We start from the raw sequence: 23,690 nt of genomic DNA, 5'->3' as shown, positions 1-23,690 counted from the left end.
TGGGGCAAGAGGCCAACGCTGGTACTGAGCTGCGGCCCCTTAGGCGGCCACGGGGTCTGGCTCGTAAAGATCTTTCGAGGTCACACGGCAGCGGGCCGCACCCCGTGCCCCAGAGAGGACCCGACCGGCCGGGAAAAGAGTTGGCGAGGCCACAAGCCGCTAGCACTGTAGTAGATTCCTCTGCGCCGGTCTTTGGTCCCGAAATCTCAGGACTACCCCGTCGTCATCGAGCCCGTCATCCCCCCTCCCCACGTGCATACCTGTTCTTTCGGAAGGGACGCACTGCAGATCGCTCCAGGGCTGGCAGGAGCTGCCCACCGCCATGTCTTCAGGGCACCTGGCGCAGAAATGGGCAGACGGAGGCCCCTCTACATCAGACACAGCTGGGATCGGAAGGTGAGGCCCACCCAGGGGACGATCAGGAAAGGGCAGGAATACCCACCGGGGACGAGTGGCAGGGCCCAGGTGTGACACAAACCAGAGGAGGCGGTCCCAGGGGCCAATCAGAGGATGAAGAGGACTCAGCGGGTCCTGCTTTCAACAGAAAGCGTTCAAGGAGGAGGAGGAGAAGAAGCAAGAGGAAGAGGAGGGAAGGCTGAGAACCGTCAGACGGATAGGGACGTCTGGCCTCGAAAAAGTCCTGAAGAAGATGGGAAAGAAAGGTGGAAGAGGAAGGGCAAAAAATACAAACAAAGAGCGTTCTAAGGAAGCCAGACAAAGAATGTGGGGGTCCCGTAGTGGGGGGGGCATTCAGCAATCCCCCCGCCCGAAACCATACCGATTCTCTGTCCCGGAGACCTTACCTAGTTTTACATTTCATGCACACTTCACAGGGATGGTCACGTGGGCAGAAAGTGCCAGCCTTGCAGTGACACTGGGTGTCTTCGGTGGTTGTACAGGGACTCACCTCTTCCTGATCTGGACACCAAGGGGAGAGAGAATTCAGAGACCTCCCTCCGCTGTCCCCTCCCCCCCCGCCCAGTCCTGCCTCCTCCGGCAGGCCCCCTCCCCAGGAGAGTAGCGTGTTGCAGGCGAATTGCCATCCTTCCTAAAAGCTCGCCCAAACACGGAATCCAGCCCAAGCCTGTTATCTCCAGTACCTGGTTTGCAGATTTGGCACTTGATGCAGTAGAACAATCCATTGGGGAATGCAGTGAAATTGGCCCCGTTCTGGCAAGGAGCACAAATCCCGTGTGTGAATGAGGTATTGCAGCCCTCTTTGACATATTGTCCTGATGGAAAATGTAAGAGGGCAGGAGAGAGGGGGAGAGAAACAGAGGCGGATGGAGGCTACCTCCCAAGCGAATCAACCGATAGTATTTGTTGAGCCCTTACCGTGTGCAGAGCACTGCACTAAGCGCTTGGGAGAGTACGAGGCAACGGAGTTGGTAGCCATGCTCCCTGCCCACGAGGACCTTACAATCTAGAGGGTGGAGTTACCTCATCTGTAAAATGGGGATTTACTGTGAGCCTCACGTGGGACAACCTGATGACCCTGCATCTCCCCCGGCGCTTAGAACGGTGCTCGGCACATAGTAAGCGCTTAACAAATACCGAGGTTATTATATCAAGTGCTTAAAAGGGTCCAGACTGAAAGGCGTAGGTATTGCAGAAGGGAGTAGGGAAAACGGGCGCTTAGGGATTTGGGGAGCAACATGGCCTAGGGGACAAAAGCATGGGCCTGGGAGTCACAGGACTTGAGTTCTAATCCCTCCCCTGCCACTTGTCTGCTGCACGACCTTGGACAAGTCACTTCACTTCTCTGCGCCTCAGTGACCTCATCTGTAAACTGGGGATTGAGACTGTGAGGCCCACGGGGAACACGGACCTTGTCCGATTGGATTAACTTGCATTCATTCGTTCAATCCTATTTATTGTGTGCGGGGCACCGTACTAAGCGCTTGGGAAGTACAATTCAGCATCCGATAGAGACAATCCCTGCCCACAACGGGCTCACAGTCTAGAAGGTGGGAGACAGACAGCAAAAAACAAGTAAACAGCCTCGGTAGCATCATTATAAATAAAAAGAATTATAAATATATAGGTGTCATTAATAAAAATAAATAGAAGTATAATTATAAATATGAACATACACACACAAGTGCTGTGGGGTGGGGGGGAGTAGATCAAAGCGAGACAGTTGGGGCGACGGGGAGAAGGGGAGCAGAGGAAAAGGGGGTCTTAGTCTGGGAAGACCTCCTGGAGGAGGTGAGCTTTCAATAGGGCTTCGAAGAGGGGAAGAGAGTTAGTTTGGCGGAGGTGAGGAGGGAGGGCGTTCCGGGCCAGAGGCAGGACGAGGGCCGGGGGTCGACGGTGGAACGGGCGAGAACGAGGCCCAGTGAGGAGGTCAGTGCCAGAGGAGTGGAGTGTCAGGCTGGGATGCAGAAGGAGAGAAGGGAGGTGAGGTAAGAAGGGGCAAGGTGATGGTGAGCTTCGAAATCTAAAGGAAGGAGCTTTTTCTCGCTATGTAGGTTGTTAGGCAACGGCTGGAGATTTCTGAGAAGTGAGGGACACGCCCAGACGTTCCTGTAGAAAAATAATCTGGTCAGCAGAGTGAAGTACAGACTGAAGGAGGGAGAGACAGGAGGTTGAGAGATCAGAAAGGATGCCGGTGCAGTAATCCGGTCGAGATGTGACGAGTGATGGTATTAACACGGTCAGTGTATCTAGCCCAGCACTCAGTGCAGTGCCCGACACACAGTAAGTGCGGAACAGATATCATAAATAGATAAAAATTAGGCTTTGAAGGTGGGGAGAGTCTATCATACACAGAGGGGGAGGGAGTTCCGAGCCGGAGGAAGGACGCGGGTGAGGGGTCGGCAGCAGAACAGACGAAACAGCGGCACGGTGAGAAGGTTGGCATTAGAGGAGTGAAGGTGTGGGGGCTAGGCTGCGGTAGGAGATCAGCGAGGTAAGGCAGGAGGCAGCAAAGTGATCGAGTGCGAAGGAGTTTCTGTCTGTTGCAGAGCGGGGATGGGCAATCTGAAATAAGGATCAGGGGATCGGGTCGTAGGAGTGGAAAGGAGTCACGCTCGGAGGGCCTCCCTGTGGGGGTGACAGTGAAAAGTGCCCCAAGACTTGAATGTCAACACTCTCGGTGCCACGCTTGTGGGCGCCACGGCATCCCCCAAAGCCCGCAGTGACTTAGGGGTACCTGGGACCCAGGGGTTCAGGTCAGGCCTCGGGATCCTCGGAGGAGGACGGTTGTTCGGGGTAATAATAATAATAATGTTGGTACTTGTTAAGCGCTTACTAGGTGCAGAGCACTGTTCTAAGCGCCGGGGTAGATAGATGGTAATCAGGTTGTCCCACATGGGGTGCACCGATTTAACCCCCATCTTACAGATGAGGTAACTGAGGCCCAGAGAGGGATAGGAGAGTTCCCAGATGTGGGAGGGGACTCCAGGCCCCCACATTGCCCTCATTCTTCACAAAGCTGAGCTGGACCCAGCTTAGCCTGGCTTCCTTGGGGCAACTGTTCCCAGCTGCTCCTAAGGAGCGCAGGATAGGGGGAGAAGCTGCAAGCCCCCCCACGGTTGGCCGATGGGACCCCCCCCCCGCCGCCAGTACACGCCGCCGATGACACACCCTAAAGCCGCCCCTTCTGATCCAGGGGTGGAGGAGTCTTCGCCCACCAGTGACTTGCTAGTCGCCGCTCCATCGGGTAGTGCTAGAAATGAGCGGTTTCTTTCTAGTGGGGGCCTTGGGAAAAGATCACGGGAGTCAGGAATCCCGGGTTCTAGTCCCAGCTCTGCCCGTGGTCTGCGGCAGGACCGAGGCCAAGTCACCGCCTCTCTGCCTCATTCTCCTCATCGGCCAAACGGGGGTGGGATGCCTGTCCTCCCTCCCTGTTAAAATGTGAGTCGTGTGTGGGCTTGGGACGGGGACTGGTCTGAGCCGACTGTCTTCTCCCGTTCCTCCCGTCGTCTTCGACCCCTAGTGACACCTCGAACACATCTCTCCCAGAACGCCCCGTTCTCCATCTCAACTGTTCTGGTAGTGTATCCATAGAGTATTCTTGGTAAAAAAAAAAAAAAAAAAATACAGAAGGGGTTTATCATTCCCTTCTTCTAGGCAGTAAACTCCAGTCTCCACCCTCGACTCTCTCCCAAGCTGCTACTGCCCAGCATGGGTGAGTTTTGACCCGTAGCAGATGGCCTTCCACTCGCTAGCCACTGCCCAAGCTAGGAATGGACTGGAGCGTGGCTCAGTGGAAAGAGCCCGGGCTTGGGAGTCAGAGGTCATGGGTTCTAATCCCAACTCCGCCGCTTGTCAGCTGACCTTGGGCAATTCACTTAACTTCTCTGGGCCTCAGTTTCCCCATCTGTAAAATGGGGATGAAGACCGGGAGCCCCACGTGGGACAACCTGATTACCCTGTATTTACCCCTATCAACCTTCGCATGAAACAAAAACTCCTCGCTCTTGGCTTCGAAGCTCTCCAATCACTTTGGCCCCTCCTACCTCACCTCCCTTCTCTCCTTCTACTGCCCACCCCGTCGTATGCTCCGCTCCTCCACGGCTCACCTTCTCACTGTCCCTCGTTCATGCCCGTCCCGCCGTCGACCCCCGCCCCACGTCCCGTCGCCGTCCCGGAACGCCCTCCCTCCTCACCTCCGCCAAACTAACTCTCTTCCCCTCTTTAAAGCCCTACTGAGAGCTCACCTCCTCCGGGAGGCCTTTCCAGACTGAGCCCCTCTTTCCCTCTGTTCCTCCTCCCCTCCCCATTCCCCCTTCTCCCGCCCTCTGCTCTTCCTCCTTCCCCTCAGCACTGTGCATATTAGTATATATTATTTCTCTATTTTGTTAATGATGTGTAAATATTTATCTTGATGATATTTACGCCAGACTACTTGTTTTGTTCTGTTTTGTTTTGTCTGTTCCCCTGTTTAGACTGTGAGCCCATTTTGGGTCAGGGATTCTTTCTGTCTGTTGCCAAATTGTACATTCCAAGCACTTAGTACAGTGCTCTGCACATAGTAAGCGCTCAATAAATATAATTGAATGAATGAATGAATACCCCAGCATTTAGAACAATGCTTGGCATATAGTAAGCGCTTAACGAATACCAACATTATTATTATTATTATTATAGGCCTCTGCTTGACTCTCCCTCCTGTAGCCAAGACTGGTAGAGTACGAGAAACTCTCCAGATGCGACCCTGAGAGGGGGCTGAGCTGATCACCCGGAATCAAACTCGGCACTTAGCCCAGAGCAAGCTTTTAATAAATACCAGGCCTGGCTAATTAGGGTGGGAAGCAGAAGGCAGCCCCGTTGCCACCCAAACCCGGAAAGTTGGGGTCAGAATTGGAGCTCACTGTGGGCAGGGAAACATGTCTACCAACTCTATTTTGTCTTCTTCCAAGCGCTTGGTACAGAGCTCTGCACACAGTAATCACTCAGTAAACGCCACTGATTGATTGATTCTTCCCCAAGTTCCCCTTCACAGAAAATCGCGGGGGAGGGCATGGTGGATCCAGACACTCCCAAGTCCCGGGGTCCTGAACCAGACCAGAACCCCAAGCCAATCTGATCTGATTACCTTGTATCTATCTCAGATCTTAGAATTTAGAACCTAGCGAGCTCTTAATGTACCGTTATATAGTCTTACAGGAAGACTCTCCCCACACCACCCTTCCCCCAGGCCACAGGAATCACCAATCAGTTTTCCACCCACTCTGGGAAGTGACGCTCAGTCGTTGCGCTGGGGGCTCCCGGGAGTCCGGCAATCCATCTGGGGCGCGGAGCTCAGGAGCCAGACTCGGCTAAAACCCAGAGCTCCACAGGACAGAGGAGAGGGAGGATGGGGACTGGAAGGAAGAGAAGAGGCGTTCTCGGGCCGTACCTGCCGGACACAGTAGACACTGCCGTCCTTGGTGTTTATAGAACTTCAGCTCCTCCAGACCGCCCTTCCGGACCTGGGGGGCAGTTCCTTGGGTGGAGAACGAATTCCTCTTTGAGACGCTGGCTGACTCCGCCGGATGCTGCGGACACACAAAAATGAGGCCCCAAGTTAGAGGCTCTCCCATCTCCCACCCGTTCACCATACCTTTAACTAAAACTGCCCCTTTTGCCCTAAGGATTGCAAGTGGCTGAGAAGCGGCGCGGCTCACACGGAAGGTGCACGGGCCAAGGAATCGGAGAGACCGAGTTGTAACCCTGGCTCTGTCACTCGTCTACTGGGTGACCTTGGGCACGTTATTTAGCTGTTTCCATCCTCAGTTATCTCATTTGTAAAATCTCGTCCTTGGACTGTGAACCCCACGTGGGACAGGGACCGTGTCTGACCCCGATTATCTTGTATCTACTCCAGAGCTTAATACAATAACTGGCACAGTGTAGGCCCTTAAACAAACACAACTTAAAAAAAAAAGACCTTATCTCCAGTCGGCCCTTCATCACTGTCAGTGTTCCAATCAGGGTCCCTTTGATCTAGGGAGGTTCTTGCCCACCGAATAGCGTCTGAACACCGCCCCATCACACTGGGGACTCCGAGCAGAAACGCTCCCTGCCACTCTCCGCTTCGTTCATTCATTCCATCATATTTATTGAGCGCTTACTGTGTGCAGAGCACTGTGCTAAGCGCTTGGAAAGTACAATTTGGCAACAGATCGCGACAATCCCTGCCCAACAACGGGCTAACAGTCTAGAAGGGGGAGACAGACAACAAAACAAGAAGACAGGCATCGACAGCATCAGAATAGAATTATAGATATATACACATCATTGATAAAATAAATAGAATAATAAATATGTACAAATATACACAAGTGCCGAGGGGTGGGGAAGGGGGCAGAGCAGAGGGAGGGAGTGTGGGGTGATGGGAAGGCCTCCTGGGGGAGGTGAGCTCTCGGTAGGGCTCTGAAGAGGGGGAGAGAGCTGGTTTGGGGGATTTGAGGAGGGAGGGCATTCCGGGCCAGAGGTAGGACGTGGGCCAGGGGTCGAAGGCGGGACAGGCGAGAACGAGGCACGGTGAGGAAGGCGCCGAGTGCGCGGGCTGGGCTGTAGGAGGAGAGAAGGGAAGTGAGGTAGGAGGGGGCCAGGGGATGGAGAGCTTTGAAGCCAAAGAGTGAGGAGTTTCTGTTTCATGCGAAGGTTGATTGGCAACCACCGGAGATCTTTGAGGAGCGGGCTGACGCGCCCAGGGGCGTTTCTGTAGAAAGATAATCCGGGCGGCAGAGCGAAGTATAGACTGAAGCGGGGAGAGACAGGAGGATGGGAGATCAGAAAGGAGGCTGATGCAGTAATCCAGTCGGGATGGATGAGGGATTGTACCGACAAGGTAGCGGTTCGGATGGCGAGGAAAGGGCGGAGCTTGGCGACCTTGTGAAGGTGAGACCGGCGGGTTTTGCCGACGGACTGGATATGTGGGGTGAATGAGAGGGCGGAGTCAAGGATGACGCCGAGGTTGCGGGCTTTTGAGACGGGAAGGATGGTCGAGCCGTCCACAGTGACGGGAGAGTCAGGGAGAGGGCAGGGTTTGGGAGGGAAGATAAGGAGCCCAGACTTGGACATGTCGAGTTTTAAGTGGCGGGCCGACATCCAGGTGGAGACGTCCTGAAGGCGGGAGGAGATACGAGCCTGGAGGGAGGGAGAGAGAACAGGGGAGGAGATGTAGATCTGGGTGTCATCTGCTTAGAGATGATAGTTGAAGCCGTGGGAGCGAATGAGTTCACCAAGGGAGTGAGTTGAGATGAAGAACAGTTTCCTCAGGGTCTGGCTAGCATAACTAGATGGTCCTGTTTTAACTGGTCCTTCTTTCCCCTGCCCAGATCAGACTCGGTCCCAGGCGCCTTTATATCGGCGTTTTTTTATTTTCACCTCCCAGCATTCCCGTGCCCGAGCTCCCGCGGCCAAGCCGCACGTCTCAGGAGGGGCAGCTCCCCACGCCCATGGGGACCCACGAGGGAAAGGGCACGGCTGCGGAGCCAGGGAAAACCCCCTCGGTTTGGTGGATCTCTGCAAAATTTCCGCACGGCGCCATTGCGTTACGTTACGTATCCGGCCTCACATAGGGAACGTAACCTACGTCTGCTATTTCCAGGCTGGCGGATTGCCCGGCCTCCTTGAATGCTGCCAACGGGATTGAGCAGCGAGGCTAGCAGTGGCAGCGCAGGAAGTTCCGTGCTGAACTTTAGGGCGTCTTAGCTTGTTGATCTTCACATTTTTATTGTCTCTGAAAAGAAAAGGCAGCTGGCTTCCCTCAAACACGCTTACAAATACACTCACTTTCAATCCGATAAACCCACAGTGGTCTCAACTTCTGGCGAGTGGCAGGAAAGTTTTCAGAAATATCCGACCTGAAGGGGAGGCGGGGGATTGTTTACTCAGAAGACTTGCTATTGTTTTAATGAGATGTTCATCCCCTTGATCCTATTGATTGCTATCGTTCTCGTCTGTCGGACTCCCCCGATCAGACTGTAAGCCCGTCAGAGGGCAGGGGCTGTCTCTAGCTGTTACTTATTTGTCCATTCCAAGCGCTTAGTACAGTGCTCTGCACATAGTGAGCGCTCAATAAATACTATTGAATGAATGAATGACCGGAGGACCATACTCCTTTGCGGCGCCCCTCTCTACTCAGCCTCTAGTTTACAATCCCAGGCCCGTTGGCCGCTCCGGAGCCCGGAAGACTTTGGTACGAGAGGTAGGTAGGATTTACCCTCTGCGACTGTCGAAACGGAAACCTCCCCGGCCTGAACTTTCTTTTTTCCTCCAGTTGCCCAGGAGTTTGTGGTAGTTTGCGCCTAACACATTCCATTGGCCTGACACCTCAGGAGATGACTCAGAGAGGGAGGCTTTCTCTCTCCTCTCCCCTTCCCCACCCTCCCCTGCCATCCTCTCCTTTCAGTCCAGTCTTTTTCAGCTCTTCTATGGGGGAGGGGGAAGGAAGGCTGGGCCCCGGGGGGACCGGAGGAGAGACCGAGAGGATATCTTGATGTGTTTGGTCACGGTAGGCTAGAAACGAGCAGCGGGGAAGGGGAGGGCTCTACCTCCTGGGACTTTCCCGTTCACTCCCTCCCAACTGGAACTTCCATCCCCTGAGTGTGCCGGCGGGCACAGAGCACCTGAATCCAGCTTTCCCACCCCCAATCCGCCTTAGAGGAGCAGCGTGGCTCAGTGGAAAGAGCCTGGGCTTCCGAGGTCATGGGTTCGAATCCTGGCTCTGCCGCCTGCCAGCTGGGTGACTTCGGGCAAGCCACTTCACTTCTCTGCGCCCCAGGTACCTCATCGGTAAAATGGGGATTCAAACTGTGAGCCCCACGTGGGGCAATCTCATCACCCTGTATCCCCCCAGCGCTTAGAACAGTGCTTTGCACATAGTAAGCGCTTAACAAATACCACCATTATTATTATTGTTTTAGTGGGTCCCCGACAACGGAGCAGTCAGGGAAGCTCACATATTCCAAAGGCCTAGGGAGAAAAAACCCAGCTCGTGTCTCCATAAAACACTGAGAAGTTTCCCACCCAGCTTCTGACCGTCAGCTGGATCTCCGGGGATTAGGGCCGCGGTGACGGGATGTAAGCGCAGGCCTTTCCAAGAATCAATCAATCCCAGCCCTGCTTTCCCTAGCGTGCAGGTGTTTCCCTTGCCTCCGTCCCCGCTATAAACAGACTCCTTGCCCAATCCTCCTTCTACGTGCCCTGGGATCCGTATGCCCTACCGGCTCATCTCCGTACACTCTGGGAGCGTGGGACTGTGTGATATCAAGTCGACGGCAACATCCGAGTCGACGGGATCCACTCCCTTTGGGAGAGGAGGGAAAACGGCCGCGCTCGTTAACTGCGGAGGACCAGACTTCCTCTGATAAGTTTATCAGCCAGTTTGAGCACATCGGAGGCGAAGCCAGACTTGGATCCAGGCAAAGTCCTTCAGCAACCCTTCCCCAAACAAACCACCACGGATTTGCGAGGTGCCGCGTGGTTGAGTGGAAAGAGCACGGCCTTGGGAGTCAGAGGACCTGGCTTCTAGTCCCAACTTTGCCACTGGTCTGCTCTGTTCTCTGGACCTCAGTTACCTCATCTGTAAAATGGGGACTCACTATTGCTCTTCCTCCGATTTAGACTGTGGGCCCTGTGAAGGGCAGCTGCTGTGGCTGACCTGATCATCCTGTATTTTCCCTAGTGCTTAGAATAGCGCTTGACATGTAGTGAATTCTCTAGAAACACTACGATTATCATTAACCCAATAAGTAGGAGTCTGTCGGGATTGCTTCCGCAACCACAACATGTATGTGACGAAATCTCTGTAGTGCAAAATCAGTCCAATGATGATAAACGCTTTTTATGATCAGGGAATCCAGGCAGATCAGAGAAGCAGCATGGCCTAGTGGAAAGAGCATGGGCCTGGGACTCAGGGGACCTGGGTTCTAATTCTGTCTTCAGCACGGGCCTGCGCTTAGTACAGTGTTTTGCACACAGTAAGCGCTCAGTAAATACTATCGAATGAATGGGTGACCTTGGACAAATCAGTGAACTTGTCTGTGCCTCAGTTTCCTCATCCGTAAAATGGGGATTAAGACTGTGAGCTCCACTTGGGCCATGGACTGTGTCCAACCTGCTTATCTTGTACCTACCCCCTGCCCTTAGTACAGTGTCTGGCAGAGTAAGAGCTTAAGCAAATACCATCGAGTAAAAAAATAAAGAGCTAAGTAATATCTTGGCAAACGAGAGTTGAGATGAACATTTATTACCACGATAACGGTATTACACTGTTGGAGAGCGTACCCACAATCGAAGGTGGGCGTCGGTGGCTGTCGAGGCCACAAGTTGTTTTGCAGTGAGGTTGTTTCCTTTCCTGAACGAGCTCAGAGCCTTTGCCCAAGGCTGATTCAAGCCTCACTGAGCTCAGTTAAGCCACACCCTCTCAGGCTAAAAATAGAATGTGGGGTGATAAATGACATCACCAGGCTGCATCGGATCCAACACTGAAGGACTGGGCGGTGTGCTTGGGGCACCTCTTTCTGAGGGTGCCAGGATGGAAAGTGGGGGGTCGCTCTGTCACTGAAGACTGCACCTTCCCAGGATGGGGTCTCACTGAATGGCCAATCAACCTTACTGAGTCTCATCTGGGACAACTGCCTGTCAAATTCGTGGGCTGGGAACCGCCAGCGATCGGTATTGGTCAGTGATGGCAGTGATCAGGTGAATCCTTCACCCGATGAGAGGCTAAAAAGTGATAATAAAGAGAAGGGAAATTTCTCTCTATTATTTTAACATTAATGCTGCTGTTGGTCCCTTCCACTGGAAATCAGAAGACCTGAACTTTAGACTCAGTTCTGCCTGTATCTGGTTCACGTGGTTCACGCATTTCATAATGTGCTACGCCCCTGCCCACCGGCCGCCTCGCTGCCCTCTGGGGTCCAGCAGGACTTCGACTGGCAGAGACGAGAGGGGAACGCAACTGGCGTGGATGAGAGGGAGTGGGAATGGCACCCCCGACAATGTAATCTTGTTCTTGGTCCTGAAGTTCAAGAGTCTCCCATTTCTGATGGAAGACTCCATCACCTCATTTTAACACTGGGCCAACGTCAACCGTAAACGTCTTGTGCAAATACGGTCCCTATTTCAGAAAACTCAAGAGGAGTATTTTGTTCCCAAGTTGTTTGGCTGCTCAATGACAACTCAAACCAGTCAATGGTATTTATCTCCTCATCTTCCCACTCAAACACTGGCCTTCCCATCATTGTCGAAAATACCCCTATTGTCTTTATCTCACAAGTCCATAACCATGGCATTATCCTTAACTCACGTCTTCCATATAACTCACATGCTTAATCTGTCACCACAGCTTGTCGGTTCGACTTTCACAGCATCGGTAAAATCCACCTTTTCCTCTCCATCCAAACTGCTTCCAGGTTACCGAGCACTTATTCTATTCAGACTCAACTTCACCTGCCTCCTCACTGACCTCCTGTCTTTCTCAACTCCAATCCGTACTGCTGCCCAGATCATTTTTCTAAAAAAAGTTCAGCGTATGCCTCCCCATTCCTCAGGAACCTCCAGTGGTTCCCCCTCCACTTCTGCATCAAACAGAAACTCCTTTCCATCAGCTTTAAAGCACTCAATCAGCTCTCCTCCTCATACCATACCTCGCTCATCTCCTGCTATAGCCCAGCCCGCACACTTCACTCCTCCAGCGCCAGCTTGCTCCCTGTGCTCCGATCTCATGTGTCTCACCGCCAACCCTTTTTCCCCCCATCCTCTCTCTGGTCTGGATCTCTCTGCCCTTCCATATATGCCAGATCACCACTCTCCTCACCTTTAATGCCTTATTAAGATCTCCTCTCAGAGGTCTTCCCCAATTAAGTCCTCTTTTTCCCCACTCTAGGCACTTGGATCTATATCTTTTGGGCACTTGGTATTCACTCCACTCAGCCCCACAGCATTTATGTGAATATCTGTAACTTCTTTATATCACCATCTATCATCCCCTCTAAACTGAAAGTTCAATGTGGGCAGGGAAAGCGTTTACCAATTCTGTGTTTTGTACTGTACTCTCCTAAGTGCTTAGTACAGTTTTCCGCACATAGTCACTGTGATCAGGGACTGTGTCTACCAACTCTGTTATATTGTACTTTTCGAAGTGCTTAGTACAGTACTCCGCACATGGTAAGTGCTCAATAAATATGATGACTGAATAAATTCCACTGATTGAGAGGAGAGGACCGTACTAAGCACCCGGAAGAGTACAACCGAAGAATAACAACGGTAGCACTTGTTAAGCACTTACTACGGGCCGAGCCCGGTACTAAAAGCTGGAGTAGATACAAGATAATCAGAAGAAACGCATTCCCTGCCATCATAGAGTTTAAAATCTAATGGGGGAAGAGAGACAAAAAATTATTCATGAATAGTAGAAGGAGGAAGAACGAGATTATAACAAGTAGCGGCCTAATATGTCAAGATGAAATAACTGAATAATTGAATATGAATATATCGGTGTTGAGAATGGGATTCAAATATCTAGATGCTAAGGGTAGCTGACAACTAGGGTATTGTGAATTAATTTGGGAGGGGGGGATTCGAGGAGGCCTTCGAAGATGGGCAGAATCAGAGGGGGGTATGGAGGAAGGAGTTACAGTCTCGGGGAACAGTGTAAGCAGGGGATCAGAGGCAGGGGAATCAAGAGTGAAGTTCGGTTAGAAGGGAACTTAACTCCTTCCCCTTCTATCACTTCCCTCCTTAACCCCAATGACCTTGCCAACTACTTAGCTGGTAAAATTAAAGCCATCAGTCATGAACTTCCCAAAGTCTCCTCAGCATCCCCAACCCCCTCGACAGCCTGTTCCTGCTTCCTCATCTTTCTCACTCCTTCCTCATGTTTCTCAGTAATAATAACGATGATGGTATTTCTTAAGCACTTACTATGTGCCAAACACTGTTCTCAGCGCTGGGGTAGATATAAGGTAATCAGGTTGTCCCACATGGGGCTCACAGTCTTAATCCTCATTTGACAGAGAGGTGCCCGAGGCACAGAGAAGTAGAGTGGCTTGCCCAAGGTCACACAGCAGACAAGTGGCGGAGCCAGGATTAGAACCCAGAGCCCTGACTCCCAAGCCTGCGCTCTTGCCACTAAGCCGCGCTGCTTCTCAAGAGGCAATCTCCCACTTACTCTATAAATCCATCCCCCACCGGCACCTCTTCCTCGGCCTTCTCTCTTCTCCCCTCGTAAAACCGCTTGCTCCTCCTCTCCCTCGCTGTCATTTTTAACTCTCATTCTCCAGGGGTTCCCCTCTGCGTTCAAACACTCAGGTTACCCACCCCCACATCCATTTAAAAAATGTGTTCTGGACTCCACGGCCCCTTCCAGCTATTGTCCCATCTCCCCGTTCCCGTTCCCCTCCAGACTCTGAGAATAGTTCGTTCGCATCTGCTGCCTTAATTTCCTCTTTGCCAACTCTCTCCTCAACCCTCCGAAACTTAGCTTTCAACCTATTTGCTCCCCGGACGCTGCCTTTTTAAGGTCACCAAGTCTGTCCGTACAGGCAAGGCCCAAGGTCTCCACGCCAACCTCTTCCTCCTCAACCTCTCCGCCGCCTTGGATGCCTCCTCATCTCATCTTCCCACTCAAACACTGGCCTTCCCATCACTGTAGAAAATACCACTATTTTCCTCCTCAACCTCTCTGCTGCTTTGGATTCCACGGATTACTTTCTCCTGGTTTCAGCCCTCTCAGGCCTTGCTTTTGAGAAGCAGTGTGGTCACGTGAACAGCACTCGGGCCTGGGAGTCGGGAGGCCTGGGTGCTAATCCCAGATCCACCAACTGCCTGCTGTGAGTGGACATCACCTAACTTCTCTGAGCCGCAGATTCTACACCTGTGACACGGGGATCAGGTGCCTGTTCTCCCTCCCTCTTAGATTGTGAGGCCTGGAGAGGCAGCGTGGCTTAGTGGAGAAAGCACGGGCCTGGGAGTCGGAAGGACCTGGGTTCTAATCCTGGCTCCACCACATGTCTGCTGCGTGACCTGGGTCACTTCAATTCTCTGGTCTCAATGACCTCATCTGTAAAATGGGGATTAAGAATGTGAGCCCCACGTGGGACAGGGACTGGATCCAACCTGATTAACTCGTATATACCCCAGCGCTTAGAACGGTGCTTGGCACGAAGTGCTTAACGAGTACTGTCACTATTATTATTGGTGGAAGGGATTGTGTCTGACCTGCTTATCTTGTATCTTGTACAGTGTTGACACAGAGTGACCACTTTATATTTCTTATTGATTTGCTGACAGGTATCAATTTAACTTAACCTCCTCCTCCTGCCTCTTTGCCCACTCCTCAGTTTTGTTTGCTGGCTCCTCTTCCTGCCTCGCGTCCTTTTACTGCGGGTGACCCCTCAGGGCTTTTGCCTGGCTTTAAATTTCTGCTCTCAGGGTGCTCAATTACTCCGACGGCTTCAGCTATGCTCTCTATGCGGATGACTCAAAAAAATCTATCTCCCTACCACTGATCTCAAAATAATAACGATGGAGTTAAATGCTCACTACACGCCAAGTGCCGTACTAAGTGCCGGGGTAGAGAGACGATAATCACGCCGGCACAGTCTCTTTTCCGACATGGGGCTCACAGTCTAAGTAGGAGGGAAAATAGATACTGAATCCCTGTTTTACAGATGAGGAAACTGAGGCACAAAGGAGTCTAAGTGACTCGTCCGAGGTCACAGAGCAGACAAACAGCATGGCCTAGCGTAAAGAGCACACAGGCCTGAGAGTCCAAGGATCCCGGGTTTAAACCCGGCTCTGCCAATTACCTGCTCTGTGACTTTAGGGAAGTCACTTAACTTTTCTCTGCATCTTACGCCTCATCTATAAAATGGGGATTTAATGCCTGTTCTCCCTCCTACTTAGACTGTCAACCCCATTTGGGACAGAGACTGTGTCCAACCTGATTAACTCATATCTACCCCAGCACTTAGACGCTTAGTAAGTGCTTAGCAAGTGCCATCTATTTAAAAAAAAAAACCACACACAGAAAGTGAGGAACTGGAATTAGAACCCAGGTCCTCTGACTCTCAGGGCCATGGCTCTTTTCGCCTCTCATGTGACCTGTAATCTCACGTGATCTCTTGCCTCCAGGATACCCACACTTGGATGTCCACCCAGCACCTCCAACGCAACAGGCTTGCAACGAACCCCCTCACGTTTCCCTCTAACTTCCCCACCCCGTCCTCCCTTCCCCAGAAGCCCACAGCCTCAGTCATCCTTGAGTCCTTTCTATCTTTAATTTTTCACATTCGGTCAACTGCCAAATCCTGCCTGTTTTTCCTGCCCAAGATCTCCTGGATCCGCCCCTTCCTCTCCAACCAAACTGCTACAAGCTCTGGTCATATCACCGTTAGACTATTGCATCAGCCTTCCAGGCCCCAGCTCCCTCGGGGCCCCAGAGGGTTCAGAAAGGTTCGCCGAGGCAGGGCTACAGCGCAAATTTCGGGCTTCAGCCTTCTGAGCCCCTCCTCTTTCCATCCCGAGTCATAGCACTTAGTAAGCACAAAGTAGGGGCCCAGCACTATGCTAAACATTGGGGTAGATGCAAGATTATCTTCAATAACTGCTGTAATGTCAAAAGGGAGACAAACTAGAGTTATTTCGGATGGAGGGGAAATGGAGTAGGTGGGGCACAAGAGGCAGTGTGGCCTGATGGAAAGAGCACCCAGCTCCACCACTTGCCGGCTAGGTGACCTCGACTCTGTTTCCTCATCTGCAAAATGGGGATTCAATCCCTCTCCTCCCTCCTACTAAGACTGCGGACCCCACGCGGAACCTGATTATCTTGTCTTTCCCCAGCACTTAGCATAGCGCTTGGCAGATAGTAAGCACTTAATACCAAAATTATCAGCATTCTAAGAGGTCACAGGCTGAAAATGTTTGAGAGCCACCGATTCAGACCTCAAATAGTTTTACTTTTTAAGCTGTCTTTCCAGTTTTGTTCCTTCCCTAGTCCTTTCTCCTTCCATTCTCTACTCTTGGCACTCTATGTGGAGAGTACTCTTTTTTTCAAAATGGCATTCGTTAAGGGCTTCCTGCGTGCCAGGCACTGTACTGAGCGCTGGGGTTGGACACAGTCCATGTTCCCTCATGGGGTTCACAGCTTTAATCCCCATTTTACAGATGAGGTAACAGGCACAGAGAAGTTATGTGACTTGCCCAAGGCCCCACAGCAGAGCTGGGAATAGAACGAAGGTCCTCTGACTCCCAGGCCTGTGCTTTTGCCACTAGGCCGCATTGCTTCCCATTTCCATCCGACCGGTGAACACCAGGTCAAGATTACCTGGCCTAGGCTCCCCAGAATATTTTACCAGTTGGGGATAGTCATTTGGGGCCCGAATGGCTACAGATCACGAGCGAGAATGAGGGTGAGAATCATAATTTATGGGATCAAACAGGTGGATACATGACAAAGCATATATATAGACTGGTCACAGTTGGCCCACGCTTCCTTCCTGTTTTTGTTCCTCTCACCCCCACGGAAATTTATCTCCCAAGGGCATCACTAAAGCTACCTGCTTCCAGTAGTAAGAGTATTTACTGAGGGTTCGCTGCGGGTATGGAAAAGAACACACTGATAGGAGACCTTCACGAGGCTCACAACAGGGTTGGGGAGGTCAGGAAAGAGCCCACTGGATTCCAGCAATCACACCATACTACCAGAAAGCGGTATGGCCTGATGGAAAGAGCGTGGGCCTGAGAGTCAGGGGTCCTGGGTTCTAATTCGGCCTCTGCCCCTTGCCTGCTCTGTGACTGTAGAAAAGTCACTTACTTTTCCTGTGTCTCAGTTTCCTCATCTGTAAAATGAGGTTTAAAGACCCGCTCTTCTCCTTTCTTGCACGTGAGTCCTGTGAGGCAGAGGCTGTGACCCACTGTCTACCCCAGGGTTAAGCAAAAATCGTAATTATTATCATCTTTTCCCACCAGTCCGGCCCACCCACCCGGAGGTCACATTAAGGGCTATTTTGATGCTATTTAAATAATGGTATTTGTTAAGCACTTACTACGTTCCAGGCATTGTACTAAGCGCCGGGGTAGATGCAAGCTGATCAGGTTGGACACGGTCCCTGTCTCACATGGGGCTCAGAGTCTCAATCCCCAATTTACAGGAGAGGTAACGGAGGCCCAGAGAAGTTAAGTGACTTGCCCAAGGTCACGCGAGAGACGAGTGACAGAGCTGGGACTCGAACCCAGTGCCTTCTGGTTCCCAGGCGGGTGCCCCATCCACTAGGCCACGCTGCTTCCCCTGGATCCGGCTTCAGCCGCTGGCCAAATCGGCTCTTGGCCGCGGATAAAAATCGCCAGGGAGAAGTGGGTTGGTTTGAGTAGTTGGGGAGGAGGGGGCCTTCACGGGCATTAAAGAACCACATGACTTACGGACACTTTCGGCTCTGTAGGGCTCTCACCTGGCTGGCTTCGGAGTCGCTCACCTCTACCCGTGTTGGTCAACTCTTCGCTCATTCCATCTTCCTCCCATCACACCCACTCACTCCCATCGCTCAATCACATTTAACTGAGTGACTACTGTGTGCAGGGCATTGTACTAGACACTGGGGAGAGGACAATATTGGGATTCGGCATGGCGTAGTGAATAGAGCACGGGAGTCAGGCGGTCATGAGTTCTAACCCCGGCTCCTCCACCTGTCTGCTGTGTGACCTCGGGCAGGTCTCTTCATTTCTCTGGGCCTCAGTTATCTCATCTGTAAAATGGCCATTGAGACGGCGAGCCCCACACACTGTGAGTGGAACAGCGACTGGGTCCAACCCAATTTGCTTGTAATCACCCCAGAGCTCAGTAGAGTGACCGGCACGTAGGGAGTGCTTAACAAATGCCATAATGATAATAATAAAAATACAATATGACAAGACTTGGTAGGCACTTTCCCTGCCCACGATACATACCAGAGCTCTTCAGGAGAAACTCACCGAACTTGCAGGGAGATACCACATCATCCCTCCTTTTCACATTATTCCTCCTCCCTCAGCACCGGAGAACTGCACCTTGCCCACCCTCCCAGGCCTCTCCCCCTAAATACCAGAAACTTTCAGAACAGGGCAACAGAACAGAGCCCGCGCCTCACGACGCTGTCCTCCGTCTAACACCCTCCTACTAAAGCGCGTCGCCAACGTGGTCGTCTTAGGCTGTTTCTCCACCTGCCCCTCAAGGAGGAGACGCGAATCCCGAGGAGAATCTCGCCCACGTGAGCGAGAGGGACCGAGGGGAAACGGGCCACTGGGAAGAGGAAATGAAGAAACGGACACCGGTTACACACGTGAGGACGACCCTGTACTCACTCATTCATTCAAGAGTATTTATTGAGCGCTCACCATGTGCAGAGCACCGTACTGAGCGCTTGGAATGGGCAAATCGGTAACAGATAGAGACAGTCCCTGCCCTCTGGCGGGCTTACGGTCTAAGCGGGGGAGAGGACCCTATGGAGGGCTGGGAACCAAGGCCCGGGCAAAGAGAGTTCGGGGGGCTCAAGGAGGGGAGCGGCAAATGCACGCGGAGCTGAATCGGTCAATCGTATTTGTTGAGTGCTTACTGTACGCACGGTATAATACGACAGAGTTGGTTAGTCATGTTCCCTGCCCACAGCGAGTTTTACTGTCTAGGTGGGGAAGACGGGAGAGTTCTGGAATCCTAACGTTGGCTCGCGGGGCCCAAGCGAGTTAGTGTGGGGCAAGAGAAGAGAAAGAAGAAGCAGCAGCGTGGCTTAGTGGAAAGAGCACGGGCTGGGGAGTCGGAGGTCGTGGGTTCTAATCCCCGCTCTGCCACTTGTCAGCTGGGTGACCGTGAGCACGTCACTTCACTTTTCTGGGCCTCAGTTACCTCATCTGGAAAATGGGCATTAATAATAATAATGTTGGTATTTGTTAAGCGCTTACTATGTGCCGAGCACCGTTCTAAGCGCCGGGGTAGACACAGGGGAATCGGGTCGTCCCACGTGGGGCTCACGGTCTTAATCCCCATTTTACAGATGAGGTCACTGAGGCCCAGAGAAGTGACGTGACTCGCCCACGGTCACACAGCTGACAAGTGGCAGAGCTGGGATTCGAACTCATGACCTCTGACTCCCAAGCCCGTGCTCTTTCCGCTGAGCCACGCTGCTTCTCATAAGACTGTGAGACCCACGTGGGACAAACCTGCTTACCCGGTATCAACCCCAGCGCTCAGAACAGCGCTTTGCACGTAATAAGCGCTTAACGAATGCCATTATGAATCCTATTCATTCATTCAATAGTTTTTAGTGAGCGCTTACTATGTGCAGAGCACTGTACTAAGCGCTTGGAATGTACAGACCGGTAACAGAATATCATTAATGAACGATTATTAACCAACAGGTGGAAGGAGAGGCTGTCGCGTAGGTGGCTAGTGGCCAGCGGAAGAACCGGCTGAGAATCGGGCGATACTTCCAGAGGCCCTCTCAGGCCTACTCTCTCGCAGCTGAAGCTGAAACGGTACAGGGACCGCAGACTCCCCAGGCAAAATTCGCCCCATCCACCGCAAAAACGTGAAAAACAACGTGACCTAGCGGTTACGGCACGGGCCTGGGAGTCAGAAGCACCGTGATTCTTATCCCCGCTCTGCCATCTGTCTACCGCGCGACCTGGGGCGATTCACTTCACCCGTCTGCGCCTCGGTTCCCTCACCCGGCAAATCAAAATGGGGATCGAGGCGGTGAGCCCCATCTGGGATCTGGACCGTGTCCAACCCGACTAGCTGATCTCCGCCCCGGGGCTCGGTACCGCGCCCGGCCCATAGTAAGCGCTTCGTGGCTCAGTGGAAAGAGCCCGGGCTTTGGAGTCAGGGGTCACGGGTTCGAATCCCGGCTCGGCCACTTGGCAGCCGGGTGACCGTGGGCGAGTCGCTTCGCTTCTCGGCGCCTCAGTGACCTCATCTGGAAAATGGGGATTAACCGTGAGCCTCACGTGGGACGACCTGATGACCCTGTCTCTCTCCCAGCGCACAGAACAGCGCTCTGCACACAGTAAGCGCTTGACCGACACCAACATCATTATTAAATGCCATACCCCACACGCATTGGGTGGCTCGCTCGATGAGCAAGGGAGGACCGGCCGCCTTAAAAACCTCCCCCGAGGGGATCCCGAGAGGTGGTCCAAAACCGTAGGAAGCCCCCCCCCCCCCCCCCCCCCCCCCCCCCGGTATCTCAAGACGGCCCGGCGGGGAATTGGCCAAGGTTTTCAAGCGGCAACGATCGTGCCACCGCGACCTGCGCTACCGGCCCTGCGCAAGACCGTCCTCCCCGGCCTCAACGCTTTGGAGCCCACGATTCCCACACGAGGGACCGAAAGCCCCCTCTGAGAGCGTCCTGGCCAGGAGGGAGAGGCAAGCGGCCCCCCTCCGGCCCCGAGCCGGGCCCCCAGGGAAGCCTCGGTCTCCCTCCGGACAGCGCCGTGGCTTCGAGAGACGAGCCCGGGCTCGGGAGTCGGAGGACGAGGGTTCCGATCCCGCCTCCGCCACTCGTCTGCTGCGTGACCCGGGGCAAGCCGCTTAACTTCCCTGTGCCTCGCTTACCTATCCTGCAAAACGGGGATTAAAACGGTCAGCCCCACGTAGGACGACCCGATGGCCTCGTATCTACCCCGGCGCTCGGAACGGTGCTCGGCACAAAGTAAGCCCTGAACAAACGCCATTACGATTATTGCAGCACGGCTCAGGCCGGGACCCCCGAGGTTCCTCTGGGTCTCCCTGCGTACAGCGCCGTTCGGGCTGGGGACCTTCTCTCATTATGTGAGAAGCAGCGTGGCTCAGTGGAAAGAGCCCGGGCTTCGGAGTCAGAGGTCACGGGTTCGGATCCCGGCTCGGCCACCGGTCGGCTGTGTGACTGTGGGCGAGTCACTTCGCTTCTCGGTGCCTCGGTGACCTCATCTGGAAAATGGGGGTGAAGACCGGGAGCCCCCCGTGGGACGACCCGATTCCCCCGCGTCCACCCCGGCGCTTAGAACGGTGCTCGGCGCATAGTAGGCGCTTAACAAATGCCAACGTTATTATTTATTATTATGTTAATTCGTATTAACACGATATTAATTAGTATTAATGATAATACTAATGATGGTATTTTATTAAGCGCTTCCTACGTTCCAGGCACCGTTCTAAGCAATGGGGTAGGCACAGGTCGGACACAATCCCTGTCCCACGTGGGGCACACGGTCTTAATCCCCATTTTCTGGGCGAGGCCCAGAGAAGCGAAGTGTCTTGCCCGGAGTCACGAGCGTGGCTCGGTGGAAAGAGCCCGGGCTTGGAAGTCAGGGGTCATGGGTTCGAATCCCCACCCTGCCACTTCTCAGCTGTGTGACTTTGGGCAGGTCACGTCTCTGTGCCTCAGTCACCTCGTCTGGAAAACGGGGATTTGGGGTGAGCCTCACGTGGGACCCGATGAGCCCGTATCTACCCCGGCGCTTGGGACAGTGCTCTGCACATAGTAAGCGCCTAACAGATACCAACATCGTTATCGGGAGCCAGAGGTGGCGGGTCCCGACCCCACGCCAGCTTTTGCGGCCAGTCACTCGGTGCCTCGGTCACCTCATCCGTAAAACGGGGATGACGGCCGTGGGATCTCCGCACGCAGCGCTCGACACCCGGCAAGCGCTTAAACCAACACCAACACCGTTACGGCGGGCAACCCGGGATCGGAACCCGCGATCCCCCGACTCCCCGGCCGGCGTCCCTCCCGCCGGGCCACCCTGCTCGTCCTCGGGTGAAGCGGCGCGGCTCGGGAGCGGCGCGGCCCGGCGGAAAGGAGCCTGGGCTTCGGAGTCAGAGGTCGCGGGTACGACTCCCTACTCCGCCGCTCGTCAGCTGGGTGACCGTGGGCGAGTCGCTTCACTCCTCTGGGCCTCGGTTCCCTCATCTGTAAAACGGGGACGAAGACGGTGAGCCCCACGTGGGACAACCCGATTCCCCCACGTCCACCCCAGCGCTTGGAACGGTGCTCGGCACGTAGGAAGCGCTTAACAAACAAATACCAACAGTAAAAAGGGGATTCACCGTGAGCCTCACGTGGGACGACCCGATGACCCCGTATCTCCCCCGGCGCTTAGAAGGGTGCTCGGCACATAGTAAGCGCTGAACAAATACCAACATCGTTAACGTTATTGAGAGCCCGGGCCTGGGAGCCGGAGGTCACGGGTTCGACCCCCGGCTCTGCCCCTCGTCAGCTGTGCGACGGTGGGCGAGTCACCTCACTGGGCCTCGGATGCCTCATCTGGGAAAAGGGGGATTGAGAGCGGGAGCCCCACGTGGGACGATCTCATCACCCGGCGCTTAGGACAGCACGCAGTAAGCGCCTAACGGATACCACCAGCGTCGTCCTCCTCCTCTGGCTCTCACCCGGGCCTGGATCGTGCCTGGACATGCCTGGCCAAGACGGCGCAGGGCGGGGGGCGAGGTGCCCGCCCGCGGAGGGCACGCGTGGGGGTGGGCAGACCCTTCGGGGACCGGCTGCCGAGGATGGGGGACTCACCCGGAGGAAGAGAGGGCAGAGGGCGATGGCCAAGGCGACCCCGAGCCCCGCACCCCGGCGCCAAGTCATCTCCCCCAGGAGGCTCCGGCCCGGGGCATTCCTCCTTCGCCTCGTCCAACTCGGGGCTTCGCAGCTTCGGGGCCTGGGCCCGATGCCTTAGTCGGCCGGTCCTGACGATCCACCTTCCCCCTCCAGCACCGCTCTTCCACTTCTCTTTCCGCGCCCGCCCACGGCAGGTTTAAATACTAAGATGGGGAGGGAGGGAGCGTTACATCAGAGGGCGGGGCCTGGGCGGAAAATCCGCGGGGGCAAAACCCCCTCCTCCCTGCGGTCGTTATTCTCGCCCTTCCTTCCTTCAGCCAGAATAGATCGGTCCCACTTATTCCGTGGGAATCATTCGTTCGTTTCCCTCATTCGCCCGCCCTGGGGAAGCAGCGAGGCTCGGTGGCGAGGGGCCGGGCTTGGGAGGCGGAGGCCGTGAGTTCGAATCCCGCCGTCGGCTGGGCGACTGTGGGCGAGTCACTTCTCGGGGGCCTGCTTCCCCTCTATCCCAACGGTGCTCGGCACGTAGTGAGCGCTTAACACGTACCGCCGGTAGTATTATGATCTTCGTTATTCCCCCCCCCCCCCCTTGGTCCGTTCAAGTAGGAATAATTCATTCGTTTCGGTCGATCGTATTTATCGAGCGCTCAACTAAGCGCTTGGAATGGACGATTC

At 53.9% G+C, this 23,690-nt stretch overlaps 1 protein-coding gene across 2 annotated transcripts in view; it reads right to left on the bottom strand.

Annotated features, from left to right (window-relative positions):
- LOC103169510 (tumor necrosis factor receptor superfamily member 10B) overlaps positions 1-23,269 on the bottom strand; it is a 29,257-nt gene extending 5,988 nt beyond the window's left edge. Inside the window, exons 1-5 of one of the 2 annotated variants that reach the window (XM_029066661.2) lie at positions 22,974-23,269; positions 5,846-5,984; positions 1,101-1,232; positions 804-918; positions 261-337 (exon numbers count right to left, since the gene is read on the bottom strand). In XM_029066661.2, the coding sequence (XP_028922494.1) occupies positions 261-337; positions 804-918; positions 1,101-1,232; positions 5,846-5,984; positions 22,974-23,042 (532 nt within the window). In that variant the 5' untranslated portion in view covers positions 23,043-23,269. The remainder of the gene's footprint in view (positions 1-260; positions 338-803; positions 919-1,100; positions 1,233-5,845; positions 5,985-22,973) is intronic. The other variant, XM_029066660.2, reaches the window with a different exon arrangement.
- Positions 23,270-23,690: the final 421 nt, after the last annotated feature.

This window comes from Ornithorhynchus anatinus, chromosome 5 (assembly GCF_004115215.2).
Source record: "Ornithorhynchus anatinus isolate Pmale09 chromosome 5, mOrnAna1.pri.v4, whole genome shotgun sequence".
NCBI classification, from domain to species: Eukaryota; Metazoa; Chordata; class Mammalia; order Monotremata; family Ornithorhynchidae; genus Ornithorhynchus; species Ornithorhynchus anatinus.
The sequence above is the reverse complement of the archived record's forward strand: the minus strand, read 5'-3'. Positions and strand labels throughout refer to the sequence as shown.